Source organism: Marmota monax, unplaced genomic scaffold (assembly GCF_021218885.2).
Source record: "Marmota monax isolate L192 unplaced genomic scaffold, Marmota_monax_Labrador192_F-V1.1 WCK01_AAM20220418_F8-fsc00002, whole genome shotgun sequence".
Lineage (NCBI taxonomy): Eukaryota > Metazoa > Chordata > Mammalia > Rodentia > Sciuridae > Marmota > Marmota monax.
Genome location: NW_026693571.1, coordinates 5,196,843 through 5,212,758, shown reverse-complemented (window position 1 = coordinate 5,212,758; position 15,916 = coordinate 5,196,843). Strand labels below are relative to the sequence as shown.

The 15,916-nt window shown below is 38.7% G+C and overlaps 1 protein-coding gene across 14 annotated transcripts in view; it reads left to right on the top strand.

Moving 5' to 3' along the window:
• Positions 1 to 15,916, top strand: part of Ank2 (ankyrin 2) — a 234,482-nt gene that overhangs the window by 197,707 nt on the left and 20,859 nt on the right. For 10 of the 14 annotated variants that reach the window (XM_046458781.2, XM_046458782.2, XM_058583760.1 and 7 more), the window contains 3 exons: positions 2,334 to 2,456; positions 4,591 to 4,623; positions 6,677 to 6,698. In XM_046458781.2, coding sequence (XP_046314737.1) covers positions 2,334 to 2,456; positions 4,591 to 4,623; positions 6,677 to 6,698 — 178 coding nt within the window. Of the gene's footprint in view, positions 1 to 2,333; positions 2,457 to 4,590; positions 4,624 to 6,676; positions 6,699 to 9,490; positions 15,734 to 15,916 lie in introns of all 14 variants that reach the window. The other 4 variants (XM_058583755.1, XM_058583754.1, XM_058583757.1 and 1 more) reach the window with 1 other exon arrangement.

Genomic DNA, 15,916 nt, shown 5'->3' with positions numbered 1-15,916 from the left:
GGAGAATAAGAGTAAATAATAGCTGACTCATTAATTAGAAACACTGACTACTCTTCAAAATTTGAGGGGGAGTCTATTTTTTAAAAAATAGACTAATGACTTTTAAATATTTAGGCTTAAATTTTAAAAATATGAGTGAATTTCAGAAGTGTGGAGACCAAAAGAGTTCTGACAACTTTTTTGTTGTCAAAAAAAAAAAAAAAAAGACCCAGAATCTCACTTAGGCTAATAAGAAATCATCCCAGATAGAGCTATTGATTTGATGTATTTTCGTATATTCATCCAACAAACGTTATGATGACAGGTCAGTGCACCATCAATGTGCTGTCTGTGTTTTAGGAATATCAATTCAAGTTAGGGCCTAGATACCAATTCTAAAGAGGATCACAGCATATGAATGACATTTATGAGATAAAATAAAACTAATAACTCCTCTCTACTCTGTTTGCTCCTTTTCTTTCCTATTTCTCACAACTTATTTCACTATTGTAGAGTTCTTAATGTTTAGTCCTCACAAGGCATAGGCTAGTCTCTGCTCCCTCCCCCCCCCCCCAAGTCCTTCTTCAAGCTTTAACTACCCAAACTGTTCATCAGCAATGACTCCTTTTGTTATTTTTAACACCTCATGATTTTTCAAAACATGCATCTGCAAACCTATTTAATAAATCTGCCCAAGATCTCTAAAGATTATCCATTATGCTACTTCTGCTTCTATTGTTTTACTTGATGAATGATGGGTTCTTACAGACTACCTCATTATACAGTAGTGCTGAAAGGTATTGGACCCACTTAGTAAAGACATCTGCATAATTTAGCTAATATTTGATATTGTGGATGTGCAAAAGTCATCCAACAAGAAACCCAATATGAAAATGTTCTCCAAAGAGGTATAAGAATGACCAATAAGCACATGAAAAAAAACGTTCAACAAATTAGGGAAATGCACATCAAAAGCACAATAAGATACTACTTCATGCTCATGAAATGGCTATTATTAAAATAAATCCTATCAAATAAATAAATGTTGGCAAGGATGTGGACCTTACACTGTTGATGGGAATATAAAGTAATGTAGTCATTGTGTAAAACAATATGATATTTTGTCAAAATATTAAGTACATATGATCCAGTAGTTTTATTTCTAGGTATGCTCCCAAAAGAACTGAAAGTGTTAATAACACACCAGTGTTCTTAGCAGCATTATCCACAATAGCTAAAAAGTGGAAACAACCCAAGTGGGTAGATAAATAGATAAACAAACATACACACAAATGGTATTATTTAGCCTTTAAAATGAATGAAGTTCTGATACATGCTACAATATAGATGACACTTAAACAATATGCTAAATGAAATAAGTGACACAGAGAACAAATATTGTATAGTTTTGCTATATGAGGTACTTAGAGTAGTAAAATTTCACAAAGACAGAAAATGCAAAGGTGGTTACTAGGAGCAGGGGGATGGAGGGAATGGGAAATTATTGTTTAATATACACAGAGTTTCAGTTTGGAAAGGTCGGCAAGTTCTGAATGAAGACAGGTAGGGTGGTAGTGCTTGGTTATACAACAATGTGAATGTACCAAATGCCACAGAATTAAAGATCTAAAAATCTAAACATGCTAAGTAAAATAAAACAGAGAATATTGTATGACTCCACCTTTACCAAGCAACTAGAATAGGCACATTCACAGAGAAAGGAAGTAGAATAGAGGTTATCAGGGTGGAGGACTGGGAAGTTATTGTATAAAGAGGACAATTTTATTGTAGAGTAATGAAAAGTTGTAGATAGTAGTAATGATCACACAGCTCTAGAATTGTACTTCACGCCACTGACTCATATGCTTACAGATAGTAGCAATAGTAAATTTTATGTTATATCTTACCATGGTTTTTTAAAAAGCTTAATAAGTGATTGAGATCTTATGTACAATATGGTGACAGTAGTTGATAATAATGTTTTGTATTCTGAAACTTCCCAAGAGAGGTCTTAAGTGTTTTCAAGACAAGGGGGACAATAACCAGATGAGGTGATAGGTATGTTAATTAGCTTGATTATAATAATTATTTAACAATACATACATACATCAAATCATCACATTTGTGTACTTTAAATATATAAAATTTTTATTTGTCAATCATACTTCATAAAGCTGGATATAGCTAAATGTTTTTTTAAAAAGTTATTCTAAATGAGTGTGGGGAGGAGGAAGACCTTTGAATTTTTACTGAGCATTAACAAATGAATTTTATTTTCCCCCTTTAAATATTGCCTAATTGAAATAAATAGTACATGTTAAATATAGGTGAACATAATGTTGTTCTTGTTCAAGGTACGCGATACAACTCAGGAACCTTGCGGACGACTATCATTTATGAAGGAGCCCAAATCCACAAGAGGCCTGGTGCATCAAGCTATTTGTAACTTAAACATCACCCTGCCGATTTATATGAAGGTACGTAATATCTGTTGTAGTGTGATTCTGACAGAGTAGAAACTGAATTCAAATCCTTCAAGATGAACAAAAATAAAGGCAGTGAATGTAAGCACATGTAACAATCACTTTTGTTAACCTGTTGAATTTATGATTTTTCCATTCAAATAAAGGAAGAAGTAGTTTCTTTTTACTTTGCATTAAATGTACTTTGATGAAAAATTTTATCAACATATTGAATATAACATATTAATATAACATATTAATAAAATGATTAGCTTTATTTCCATGTGCTGTCTTGAGACCACTGTAGTGCAATTAGCCCTACCAAAATACTGGAGTCTCTTGGCTTTGCGTACAACCAATTCACATGTAGATAATACATTATTAAATTCAGGATAACCTCATGATATTTTATTTTTGTTCAAATAATTACCATAATATATCCTGTTTTAGGAGCAATAAATTAATTTTTCAATTATTTTAACATGTCAGTATAAAAAATATCCCTGTTCTACAAGAAGTAACATCAGAAACACTGATGAAAAGAAAAAAAAAAAAACTCACTTCTGACACAAAGTCTATCTAGGCATTACTTTCTTCTCAAACCTTTCCCAGTTATATAAAACTTTAAATACTCTGGTTATATCAAAGATGACAACTGAATTAGTTAAATGTTGTAAATAACTTTTAAAAATTATTTTTAAGTTTTTCAAAAAAATTTTAAACCAATATCCCTTTATAAATAGGAAGCTCCCAATGGCAATCTGTAGGTGGCTACAGTAGGTTGTCAGTGTGCACATTATAGATCAGGGAAGAGGATGGGTGGTGGCTGCTGAGAAGGAGGGATATATTTAAAATCCTAAGTCTTCACTCCATAAAACAAAGAATTTTCTTTCTTATTTTACCCGCCATGATTGTCAAATTATATATTTTGCTTAATTAATTATGTAAACCAAAATAACATAGAGAAAAGCTAAAAGCATCATATTTGACATTGTAAAGTATTATTAAATGACTAAAAAAATGAAATATTTACATATGTAAATATACATGTTATTCCCAAAATTGGAATGTAGCATTGCTATATTGACCCAAATGGATGTAATCTAATTGTACTCCAGTGATGCAGAATGTACTCTTCAGATTGTGGTACTGAATATTGGTGAGTCACTGGAAGCAGAATGCCAAATAGGAACCATAAAAAAATATATTCAAGCCACCTGAGTGATACACAAAGAGAAGGAGCTTTATGTGATACAACATAAAGTTGTATCGCTAGACAGGAAAAAGGAAAAGAAAGGTAGGGGTGGGGAGCTCATGAAAATCAGAAGGAAATCAGTGGAGGAAATGTCCAGGGGGGTAGGGAGAAGTGCTAGGAAGTATACTGGCCAAATTATATTGTTATATTGCATGCATGAACAAATATGTAATAACAAATTCCATCATTATGTATAACTATAACACACCCAAAAAACTGTGGAGAGACAAAAAAATAAAAATAAAAAAGATGAACAAACTTTGATTTGCAGTAAGCTTTCAATAAGCTGTAAGAGAAAACATTGACTTGGTTTTGTATTAAGACATCAGACACAGTTATTAATGCCATGATGGTCAAGAACAATTTTTTATTTACTAACTTATTTACTAGTTCAGTTTTTTATATACCAATTTCAAAAAGGAGAAAATGCCAGCATTGCACATTTAAGATCTACTTTGGAATTTAATAGCATGCTATTATAATAAAACTGCTGTATATTGCCTATGTATTGAAAATGTTTTCATCATCTGCGTACTCACGGTTTTTTGACATTTTCAGTCAATCTCTGTGATGATTGGGGTTATCATCATCACTATTTATGTAGACAGATGCCATTGAATCCATTAAATGTCAGTCTGAGGCTAATTGATGTCCTAGCATCTAAAATTAGTATATTTGTATTTTTTGTTCTTTTGTCTCACAAATATACAGAATTAAATCAGTCCTCTTTGATTTTCTGTCTGCCTTCTGTAAACTTAATAAGAAAAAATAAGAATATGCTGGCTCCAAGGGTGCCTGTTGATGTTTGTTGGTAGGGTATTTACTCTTCTCTTCTAAACACTCTACTCTTCCTTCTCTCTTTTTCCATCTTGCATGGCATGTTGGGGCGGCAAGGAGTCAGAGTCAGACCAAGAGCAGGAGGAAGAGGTAATTTTATGATGGTGTCACTAATTAATGGCTGTGTCATTGCTACAATCACATGCGTTCTTAGAAGAGATAAACCAATGTTTTTAGTAATCAAAGGGGCAGAATTTCATTTAACCTCTCTGAGCCTGTTTTCTCATCTTGTGGATTGACTTCAGAGGATAGTTAAGTTTCCCTATAAATTTCAGTCCTTTCTCTATGCCAAATGTACATTTCTCCAAAAGCTATTGAACTCAATGGTTCTCAAAGGTTGGTCTGAAGTTGCTTGAAGGTCAAAATTCATTTTATAGCAGTGCTAAGGTATCACTTGCCTTTTTAATTCCTATATCCTACCAGGTCATAGAGCAGTACCCAGAGGCCATAAATATGTGATACCATAGTAATGGGATGTATGCTAATATATTATTGGATCCTAGCATTTTCTCAGCTGTAATTTGTAATGCAGATATTTGTTTATGCATATCACATATAAACAAAAGTTCTTCCAGGAACTTCAATAATTTTTAGGAGTGTGGTTGTCCTAAGATCAATAAGTTTGAGAATGACTCAAACCAAAAACTTTTAGGAGCATATGGTTCATTGATTACACTATAATAATGTTATAATAGAGAATTATACACCGAACATTTCTCATAAAGTATGATCTTTATCAAGTGCTCCACGTGTGATCTCTCTTAACCACCCTATGAGGTGTGTACTATACCACAGATGAGGAAAACAAGTCTTTGAAGTTACCCAGAATAAATAGCCATTTGATTATATCCATTTTAGTATTTAATTCAAATAGGTATTTGTCTTGCTTATAAAACGTGAAAATGTCCAAATATTGTAACAGAAATGAAATAAATCATTGGAAAACTCCTTATATTTACTTAAAAATGGCAGCTGATAGAAATGGGGAACTACTAATTACAAGATAATTGTAATAATTACTAGTTATGTTTTTTTATTTTTTTATTTTTTTGGTACTCAGGATTGAACTCTAAGGTGCTTAACCACTGAGTCACATCCTCAGCCCTTTTTTAATTTTTAATTTTGGGATGGGAGTCTTGCTAAATTGTTGAGGTTGGCCTTGACCTTGAGATTCTCCTGCCTCAACCTAGGATTATAGGCATGCACCACCATGCCCAGCTACATTATTTTTAATATACTTGTTTCTTTTATAAATGTTATTCTAATGCTTTTGAAACAAAAATATAAACAAAAAATATAATTAATACCCTGTATTTCTCAGCTTAACCTATAAGGCCTTGGTTCAGAGGATTCCCAGATTTCCCTTTGTCTGGTATCTTGGCGGTGAAGTAGAACAGGAGGAAGGATTCTAGACTTGCTGTCCTGTTCCACATAGCCACACACACGTATCAACCGATGACCGGACTGAGATCATTCTTTCCCTAACTGCATATGCGCTTTCATGTCCTCAACTTCCTTCCTGTACACAGTGGCCGTGTCACCACTGCTACTGAAAATGGTACCTGCATATATTTTAAAGAACAATAAAACCATGAAACCATCTTTGCCATGTTCACAAAAGAATTTTACCCATTAGATGTATGATTTTTTAATTGAGTATTTTCAGAAGCGAATCAGGACAACAGACCCAGTTCATATTCTTTTTAGGGTTGAGAATGCTGACTTATTTTTAATGACAGTACAGCTATCTCTGTGGGACCTATCACCCTGGCATACTGTTGGTTATTTTCTTCTTTTTTCCACTAAATTGACACATGTTGTTTAATGTCAACTCTATCCTTTGCCTGGCCTTTTTCCTAATATGTATTTCTCACATTGATCACAACCTGGGTCATAGTTCCCCAAGAATAATAATTAGGATTTTTTTACCCCTAATATCTAGAAAAGAGATTTATCTTTTTCAAAGTTAGGATAAAAATCACTGAGACCCTCAGGAAAAAAAAATGTAGCAAACAACTCCAACCTTCCAGCATGTGGTGTCACCCCAGGTACATAATTACGAATAAGAGCTTATTATGCACATCAGGGGCTATAAGCAAAGATGCTATTTGTAACCATTCAATTTATGTATGTTTTCTTTCAGATCGATATGACATCTGAAAAAAGTAAGATTTTAAATAAAATTGAGTTTGTTTGAAAGCTGGCTACTATAAAAAGAAGCATGAGTTAAAAATGCAAGCTAGTTGTTATTACTAACCACTGTAATAATTATATTTTATATTATTAATCATTAATATATATTTATAAAGCAGCTTGGCCAGTTAAATTACAAATATGCCTAATTTGTGAGCTAATTAGCAGTAAAATGCAATGATTATTCATCTAAGCATTCACTTTCTTTTGACATCCCTGTTAACCCTGGTATGCTGTTATGCTTGTTTAGAATGCCACCCACTGTTTTGTCCATTTGTTAGCCTAACATTATCATTTCATTATTTTTTAAGCATTGATATGACAGTATCACTTTTTATATAAAGCATCGGGGACTTCTATAGAGAGGGTTTTTTCGTTGTTTTGTTTTGTTTTGTAGGCTGCACCAGCAAAAGTGATACTGTCTAACAGTTTTGAGCTGAAGCTAACTCCACTCACTCCATCCCTCCCTTGCACCCCTTACTGTGGTGAAGTGTAACTAAAATCCTTAGGTGGAGATCTGACAGACTTCTGTGAAAAGTTTCTGAAAAAAGAGAAATTAGAAAACAACTAGGGGTCAACAGTGCAACGATTGAAACCTCCTGGATGAAATCATGAGTCACAACAATGGTTTATTATAGGGCTAATTTTAAATAATGGTGCAAAATCCCAAACCTGACCTAGAACAGACAGAACTGATTTTTATAGACTTTAGAAGAGTTACCTTGAATTTATTTCAGCTTTATAATATTCAATTAGCATTTTAGTTTGTTGGCCTAATTCCAGTGGATACTCTAAATTCTTGTGTGGAAACTCAAGTTGAATTTAACCATTTTTTTTTTCTTTTATGCCCCAAATGCTTTAGAAAAAGACACTAATTTTTAATGTTTACTGATTTTAAGATTTACATTGATTTACTTTATTTTGGATGATAGTCCCAAAAGGAGAAAACTCAGAGCCATGTTCAGTATGGTCACTTGGCCCTATACTATATCTGTGGGCTTTTTTTTTTTTTTTTAACTGCTAGCACAATATAATTTACTACTAAATTCTTGGAATGGCTTTAAGTGAGACTTACCCTCATGTTAAATCATTATTCAAAACTAGAATATTTGAGCCTCTGGATGTGGTTTAAAAATAACTGAACAATTCTGTATTGATACAAATTATCTTGATATATTATGCAGATTCACATTTCATATTGCCTTACCAAATAGAAATTCCTCCAAGAGAAGGCACTTTTGTTTCAATGACATATTATTGTTGCCTTCATTGACTCCTTTTTTTTTTCAAAGGTGATTTTATTTTTTTCTCTCTTATTCAGGTGTTTATTTAAATGACCCTATTTTTTGTTCCTGTGTACAATCTAGTAGGAATCAAAATTTTATCTATCTGACTCAGTTGTTGCAAAAGAAGAAAAAAATGTAACCATGCTGTTAGAAAGCCCTGGGTTTTCCTGAAGAACTTCTAGATGTTGTGAATGTTTCGCAAATCTCAGATATACACTCAATACTCAGTTTTGTTTTAGTTTAAAGACAACCATCAAATAGTCTTCGTGTAGGTACAAAATAATCTTCAAAGAAGGTCTCTGTTGAAGGGTCACTTTCCTAGAGTCTTTTCAGGATTAAATCCTAGAGGTTTGACCAACCCTTCCTCCTCACCATTAATGATGGTGGACCCCTACAATTTGGGCTTCAAATATACTTTGTTCAGCGTTTGTTGTAGGGAAACGAATATCCTTCACCACAGTAATGTTTTACATATTCGTTCTAATTCCTCACCATCCTCCTGCCTGTGCTTTCCCACAAGGCCGCCTCTCCCAGCAGTTTTACTCCACCTTTGCTTTGCATGGAAATAACTTGGCTTACATAAACTGTGCGTGTGTCCCGTGTGACTGTCTCTGATTTGGGTTGCCATGCCTCACATTTTAACTCTGGACTCACATATACGTTTAATCACAGTGTTTTTTGGTTTTGTTTTGTTTTTCTGTTGTTTTTCTTTCCTTTCCTTTATTTCCCTCCTTGGTCTGTCAGTTCCGTGTCTAAACAAGGAGGTTGCTCCAAGGAAAGGACCATGCCTCTTAGCAGAAGACTGTTTGTTTCATTGTTAGGTGTGAATTTCCCTTAGATGAAATGCCAGTTTGCAGCCAATTCAGATGTTTCCTATCATCATTGTGTACTGGCAGAACTAAACATGCTGAATTCCAGAGATACATGATTTAAAAAACGTATGTACACCATTGGACGCGTTAATTCTGAGTTTGCTACTACTGGCTTTCACCTAGAGGAAATCAACTCTCTGCAATTTCTAATGCTTTTTTTCTTATTTTTTTCCCCATGGTATTTTTCTTTTCTTTCTTTCTTTTTTTTTTATTTCCAACATTGATCTGTAACATCTGAACAATCTTGAGATACCTCTGTGTAATTTCACTGCGTTGTTTCTTTGTTTTGATCTGTGATGGGTTTTTTGTGAGTGTCTCGGTTATTTGTGATAGCTTTGTTGTATGTGTGGATGTGCTACAAGTGAGAAAATTAAGCAAGTTATTTCCTGCTCATTTTTCCTTTTCAGTTTTTTTTTTTTTTTTTCCGTTAGCCTTGCTTTGCTCTTGTACCTTGAGACCTTGTGGATCCACCATCCCCAGCCCATTCTGTTGCCCCTCCCACCACGGCAGGAAAAGACGCTGTGTCGTTTCAAAGTCCTGATTTACATTTGCCAATATCTTTTTTGATTTCCATTTTACTTTCAATGTTTTTCATTCACATCAAAGATGATGAGACAGAATCTACAGAAACATCTGTCCTGAAAAGTCACCTGGTTAATGAAGTTCCTGTCCTAGCCAGTCCGGACTTGCTCTCTGAAGTTTCTGAGATGAAACAAGATCTGATCAAAATGACCGCCATCTTGACCACAGATGTGTCTGATAAGGCAGGTTCTATTAAAGTGAAGGAGCTGGTGAAGGCTGCGGAGGAAGAGCCAGGAGAGCCCTTTGAAATTGTTGAAAGAGTTAAAGAGGATTTAGAGAAAGTGAATGAAATCTTAAGAAGCGGAACCTGCTCAAGAGAGGAAAGCAGTGTGCAGAGCTCTGCTCAGTCTGAGAAAGAACTAGTGGAGGAAGGATGGGTTATTGTCAGTGATGAGGAAATAGAAGAGGCCAAACAAAAAGCACCTTTAGAAATCACTGAATATCCATGTGTAGAAGTTAGACTAGAGAAAGAGACCAAAGCCAAAGTAGAGAAAGATGCCACTGGGTTAGTGAACTACCTTGTTGAGGACCTAAATTCATATGTGTCTCCTCATGGAGAGAAGCCACAGACAGGTCACGATGTGGCCAGGGAGAAAAGTGAGGCTCCATCTGTTGGCAAAAGCTCGGAAAAAGAAGGGAAGGCTGCACCCCCCGATGAGAAACAGGGCCTGCAGAAACCGCACAAACCAACCCTGGGAATAAAGAAGCCTGTGAGAAGGAAATTAAAAGAAAAGCAGAAACAGAAAGAGGAAAACATAAACGGGAATGAAGAAAAATCAGAAGTTAAAAAAGGTAGTTCGGAAGAGTCATTAGATGAAGATGCAGGTCTGGCCCCAGAATCTCTTCCCACTGTGAAGGCCACCTCTCCTCTGATAGAAGAAACTCCCATTGGTTCCATTAAGGATAAAGTAAAGGCCCTTCAGAAGCGAGTGGAAGATGAACAGAAAGGTCGAAGCAAGTTGCCCATCAGAGTCAAAGGCAAAGAGGATGTGCCCAAGAAGACCACTCACAGGACGCATCCAACTGCATCGCCTTCTCTGAAGTCAGAGAGGCATGCCCCAGCGTCGCCCTCCCCTAGAACAGACAGGCACTCTCCCCTGTCCTCCTCTGCGAAAAACGAAAGGCATCCTCCAGTGTCACCATCCAGCAAAACCGAGAAACACTCACCTGTGTCACCCTCAGCCAAAACTGAAAGACATTCACCTGTGTTGTCATCAGGTAAAACTGAGAAACACTCACCTGTATCGCCCTCCACAAAAGCTGAAAGGCACTCGCCTGTGTCATCCACAAAGACAGAAAGACACCCACCTGTCTCTCCTTCCACCAAAACAGACAAACGTCCACCTGTGTCACCTTCTGGGAGAACCGAGAAACATCCTCCAGTGTCACCTGGGAGAACAGAAAAACGCTTGCCCGTTTCACCCTCTGGAAGAACAGAGAAGCACCCACCTGTGTCAACCACTGGGAAAACAGAGAAGCACCTCCCTGTGTCACCTTCTGGGAAAACAGAAAAGCAGCCACCTGTGTCCCCCACCTCAAAAACAGAAAGAATTGAGGAAACAATGTCTGTTCGGGAGTTGATGAAAGCTTTCCAGTCAGGTCAGGACCCATCTAAACATAAAACTGGACTCTTTGAACATAAATCAGCAAAACAGAAACAATCCCAAGAGAAAGGTAAAGCCCGAGTAGAAAAAGAAAAGGGGCAGACAGCAACCCTGAAAGAGACACAGAGAACAGAGACTCAGACAATCAAAAGAGGCCAGAGATTCCTAGTAACAGGAGCTTCCGAATCCAGAAGGGGGGTCCGGACTTCCTCGATAGGATTTAAGAAGGAGGATGCAGTTGGAGAAAAGGAGAAAGCACCCAGTCCCAAAACACCTGAACCCGTTCACTCAGCCCCTGAAGAAGAAAGCCATAGAGAGAGTGAAGTTTCCAAAGAAAAAATGGTGGATGAGCAGGGAGACATGGACCTCCAGATCAGCCCAGACAGGAAAACCTCCACTGACTTTTCTGATGTCATTAAGCAAGAATTAGAAGACAATGACAAATACCAGCAATTCCGGATGAGTGAAGGGACCGAAAAGGTGCAGCTTCACTTAGACCAGGTCCTCACTAGTCCTTTCAATACAACCTTTCCACTAGATTACATGAAGGATGAATTCCTTCCGGCTCTGTCTCTGCAGAGTGGTGCTTTGGATGCCAGTTCTGAAAGCCTAAAACAGGAAGGGATAGCAGGCTCTCCATGTGGCAGCCTGATGGAGGGGACACCTCAGATTAGTTCAGAAGAGAGCTATAAGCATGAGGGCCTAGCAGAGACCCCTGAGACAAGCCCAGAGAGCCTTTCTTTCTCACCAAAGAAAAGTGAGGAGCAAATTGGGGAAACAAAGGAAACCAAGTTAGACACGCCCCCAGAAACACATTCAGGAGAAGAACTTCACCCAACCAAAGACATTACTGATGGTTCTGAAGAGCAAGGTGCTGCAGTCACTGAGGGCTCAGAGCCCTCTACTGAGTGCTTTCAGAAGGTGACCACCCCAGACCCTTCCAAAGACATAAGCCCCCAACAAGAAGGCAGCAGTAGTGTATCGTTAGCAAAAGAAACACCCAAGGCATTGACGGAGGAAATGTCTTGTGATGAAAGTCAGCTTACACTTGATAGTTCAGCTCACAAGACTCAAACTGATGGTGAGGCTCGGGAATCTACAGATGAGACAAAGTCCTCACCTCTGACTGAGGCATCTGTAAAAGCAGACACAGGAATTGCATCAAAGCCTCAGGGAGGCATTAGAAGTCCCCAAGGGTTAGAACTTGCACTCCCTAGTCGTGATAGTGAGGTCCTCAGCCCAATGGCTGATGAATCATTAGCAGTAAGCCACAAAGACTCTCTGGAAGCCAGCCCTGTTCTAGAAGATAACTCCTCACACAAGACTCCTGATTCTCTGGAGCCAAGTCCTCTGAAAGAATCCCCCTGTCGGGACTCTCTCGAAAGCAGCCCTGTTGAACCAAAGATAAAGGCAGGAATTCTTCCAAGTCACTTTCCTCTTCCTTCAGCTGTTGCCAAAACAGAACTCATTACGGAAGTGGCCTCCATGAGGTCCCGGCTGCTCCGAGACCCTGACGGCAGTGCTGAAGATGACAGTCTTGAGCAGACATCACTCATGGAGAGCTCAGGGAAGAGCCCTCTTTCTCCTGACACCCCCAGCTCTGAAGAAGTTAGCTATGAGGTCACACCCAAAGCTGCAGATACAAGTACACCAAAACCAGCCGTGATTCATGAATGTGCAGAGGAGGATGACTCAGAAAATGGGGAGAAAAAGAGGTTCACACCTGAAGAGGAAATGTTCAAGATGGTAACCAAAATTAAAATGTTTGATGAACTTGAACAAGAAGCAAAGCAGAAACGGGACTACAAAAAAGAACCCAAACAAGAGGAATCTTCCTCATCCTCTGACCCAGATGCAGACAGCTCAGCTGATGTGGATGAACCAAAACAGGTGGATGAACCAAAACAGGTGGAGAACATGGCAGGTGAAAGCCATGTCCCCGTGCTGGTGACTTCTGAGAGCAGAAAGCCTTCTTCCTCTTCAGAAAGTGAACCTGAATTGACACAGCTGAAGAAAGGTGCTGACTCTGGCCTTTTACCAGAACCAGTTATTCGAGTGCAGCCTCCTTCCCCACTCCCATCCAGCATAGACTCCAGTTCCAGTCCAGAAGAGGTGCAGTTCCAGCCTATAGTTTCCAAACAATATACTTTCAAGATGAATGAAGATACTCAGGAAGAGCCAGGTAACTCAGAAGAAGAAAAAGACTGTGAATCCCCTTTAGCTGAAGACAGTCACCCTTTTTCCACTGATGATGCAGATAGAACTTATGATGATCTAAGCAGAGACACTGATCAGCCAAAAGTCTGTGATGGCCATGGATGTGAGGCTGTGAGTCCTACCTGCTCAACCACCCCCATCTCTTCAGGTCTCCAGAATTCTGCTGGTGATGATGTCGATGAGCAGTTAGACACCCACAAGGAATCATTTGCTCCCCAGGATACTCATGAAAATGACACAGGAGAAGAGCTTGATACTCCTGCTGTGAAATCACCACAGGGAGAATGCCCCAGTGAAAGCTATTCTTCTTTGTCCTCTCTGCCTCATTGTCCGGAATCTGAAGGAAAGGAATTAGATGATGATATATCCTCCACATCTTCCACAACAAAAGTGGAGGTCACAAAAACTGATGAAACATTGGAGAATATACCAAAGGACTGTTCTACTCAAGACTCATCTATTACCACTCAAACAGATAGGTTTTCCATGGACGTTCCAGTTTCTGACCTAGCTGAGACTGGTGAAATCTACGATCCACATGTCATAAGCCCTTATGAAAATGTTCCTACCCAATCTTTTTTCTCTAGTGAAGAAAGCAAAACCCAAACAGACACAAGTCACACCTCAAGTGATTACTCTTCTGAAGTATACTCTGTGACTACATCCTCTGTTGAAGATGTGTTAGTAACTAGCTCCTCTAGTACAACTGCTTCAAGCAAAGAATCTAATCTTGAGGGACAGAACCTAGAAATCGAATCTAGGCAAGAAAGTACCTTGTGGGAAATGCAATCAGATAGAGCCTCCTCTTTAGAGCCTGGTGTACCAAGTACACCAGCAGTCATTAGTGAACAAATAAGCAAAGTCATCATCACAAAAACTGATGTGGATTCTGATTCCTGGAGTGAAATTCGTGAAGATGATGAAGCCTTTGAAGCTCGAGTGAAAGAGGAAGAACAGAAGATATTTGGCCTGATGGTGGACAGACAATCTCAGGGTACTACCCCTGACACCACTCCTGCTAGGACCCCAACCGAAGAGGGGACCCCAACAAGTGAGCAAAATCCATTTCTCTTTCAGGAAGGAAAATTGTTTGAGATGACCCGAAGTGGGGCCATTGATATGACTAAAAGGTCCTATGCGGATGAAAGTTTTCACTTTTTCCAAATTGGGCAAGAATCTAGGGATGACACTCTCTCTGAAGACATGAAAGAAGGGGTCACTGGAGCTGAGCCCCAACAGCTGGAGTCAACAGCTGAGTCACTAGCACTTTCAGAATCAAAGGAAACAGTGGATGATGAAGGCGAATTACTTCCAGATGACTTGAGTGAGGAAGTAGAGGAAATATCTGCTTCAGATACTCACCTTAACTCCCAAATGGGAATTTCAGTTTGCACGGAACCATCCACAAAAGAGGCCATTGCTACAGGGGGTGAGGACCTCCCCACCATGCAAAGGGGTGATACACCTTCTCTGTCCAATGTGAAGCAGACACCTTGCTCTGACTCTCCAGAACCAGTTGTACAAGTTCAGTTAGATTTTTCCACAGTCACCAGATCCGTATATTCAGATCGGGATGATGATTCTCCCGATTCTTCCCCGGAGGAACAGAAATCAGTGATTGAAATCCCAACTGCACCCATGGAGAATGTGCCTTCCACTGAAAGCAAATCCAAAATTCCTGTAAGGACTATCCCCACTTCAATCCCAGAACCTCCATCTGTAGAGGATGAAAGTACATTTTCTGAAGATGTTCTATCTAGTCTGGATGAGGAAAGTAAGGAGGATGAAGCAAAACCAAAGTCCAAAATCCCCATCAAAGCACCCATCCAAAGAGTGGAGCAGTCACTCTCACACCTAGATGCATCTCTTCAGCAGTCAGTTGCTCCTCAGGGACAGGATGTGACAAGCAGAGCACCAGATAATAGAAGCAAATCCGAATCTGATATTAGTCCAGAGGACTCAAAGACCAAATGCCTAGTGAAGGCCAGAAGTGACACTGAGACAGAAACAGAGAGCAGAGAGGGGGCAGAGGAGCTTGAGTTAGAATCAGAAGGGGGGGCCACAGGACCAAAGATATTTGTATCCCGTTTGCCAGTTAAGAGCAGAAGCACCACATCATCCTGCAGGGGGGGCATGAGCCCCACAAAAGAAAGTAAGGAGCATTTCTTTGACCTTTATAGAAACTCCATAGAATTCTTTGAGGAGATTAGTGATGAGGCTTCCAAATTGGTGGATAGACTTACACAGTCAGAAAGGGAGCAGGAATTAGTTTCAGATGATGAAAGTAGTAGTGCCCTGGAAGTTTCAGTTATTGAAAATCTGCCACCTGTTGAGACCGAGCACTCAGTTCCTGAGGACATCTTTGACACAAGGCCCATTTGGGATGAGTCCATTGAGACTCTGATTGAACGCATCCCTGATGAAAATGGCCATGACCATGCTGAAGGTATTTGACAGCCACTGGGATTCCCTGTGCTACGCATGTCATAAATTTGATAGTTTTTTTTTTTGTACCTTTGTTTTATTTGGTGATTTGTGTCTCATTTTCTTTAAGCTTTCCGTAGTGGTTAATGTGTTTGTGTAAGCCCTTTGTGTTTTGTGCTTTCTCTGTATACTCTTGTCTATGAAA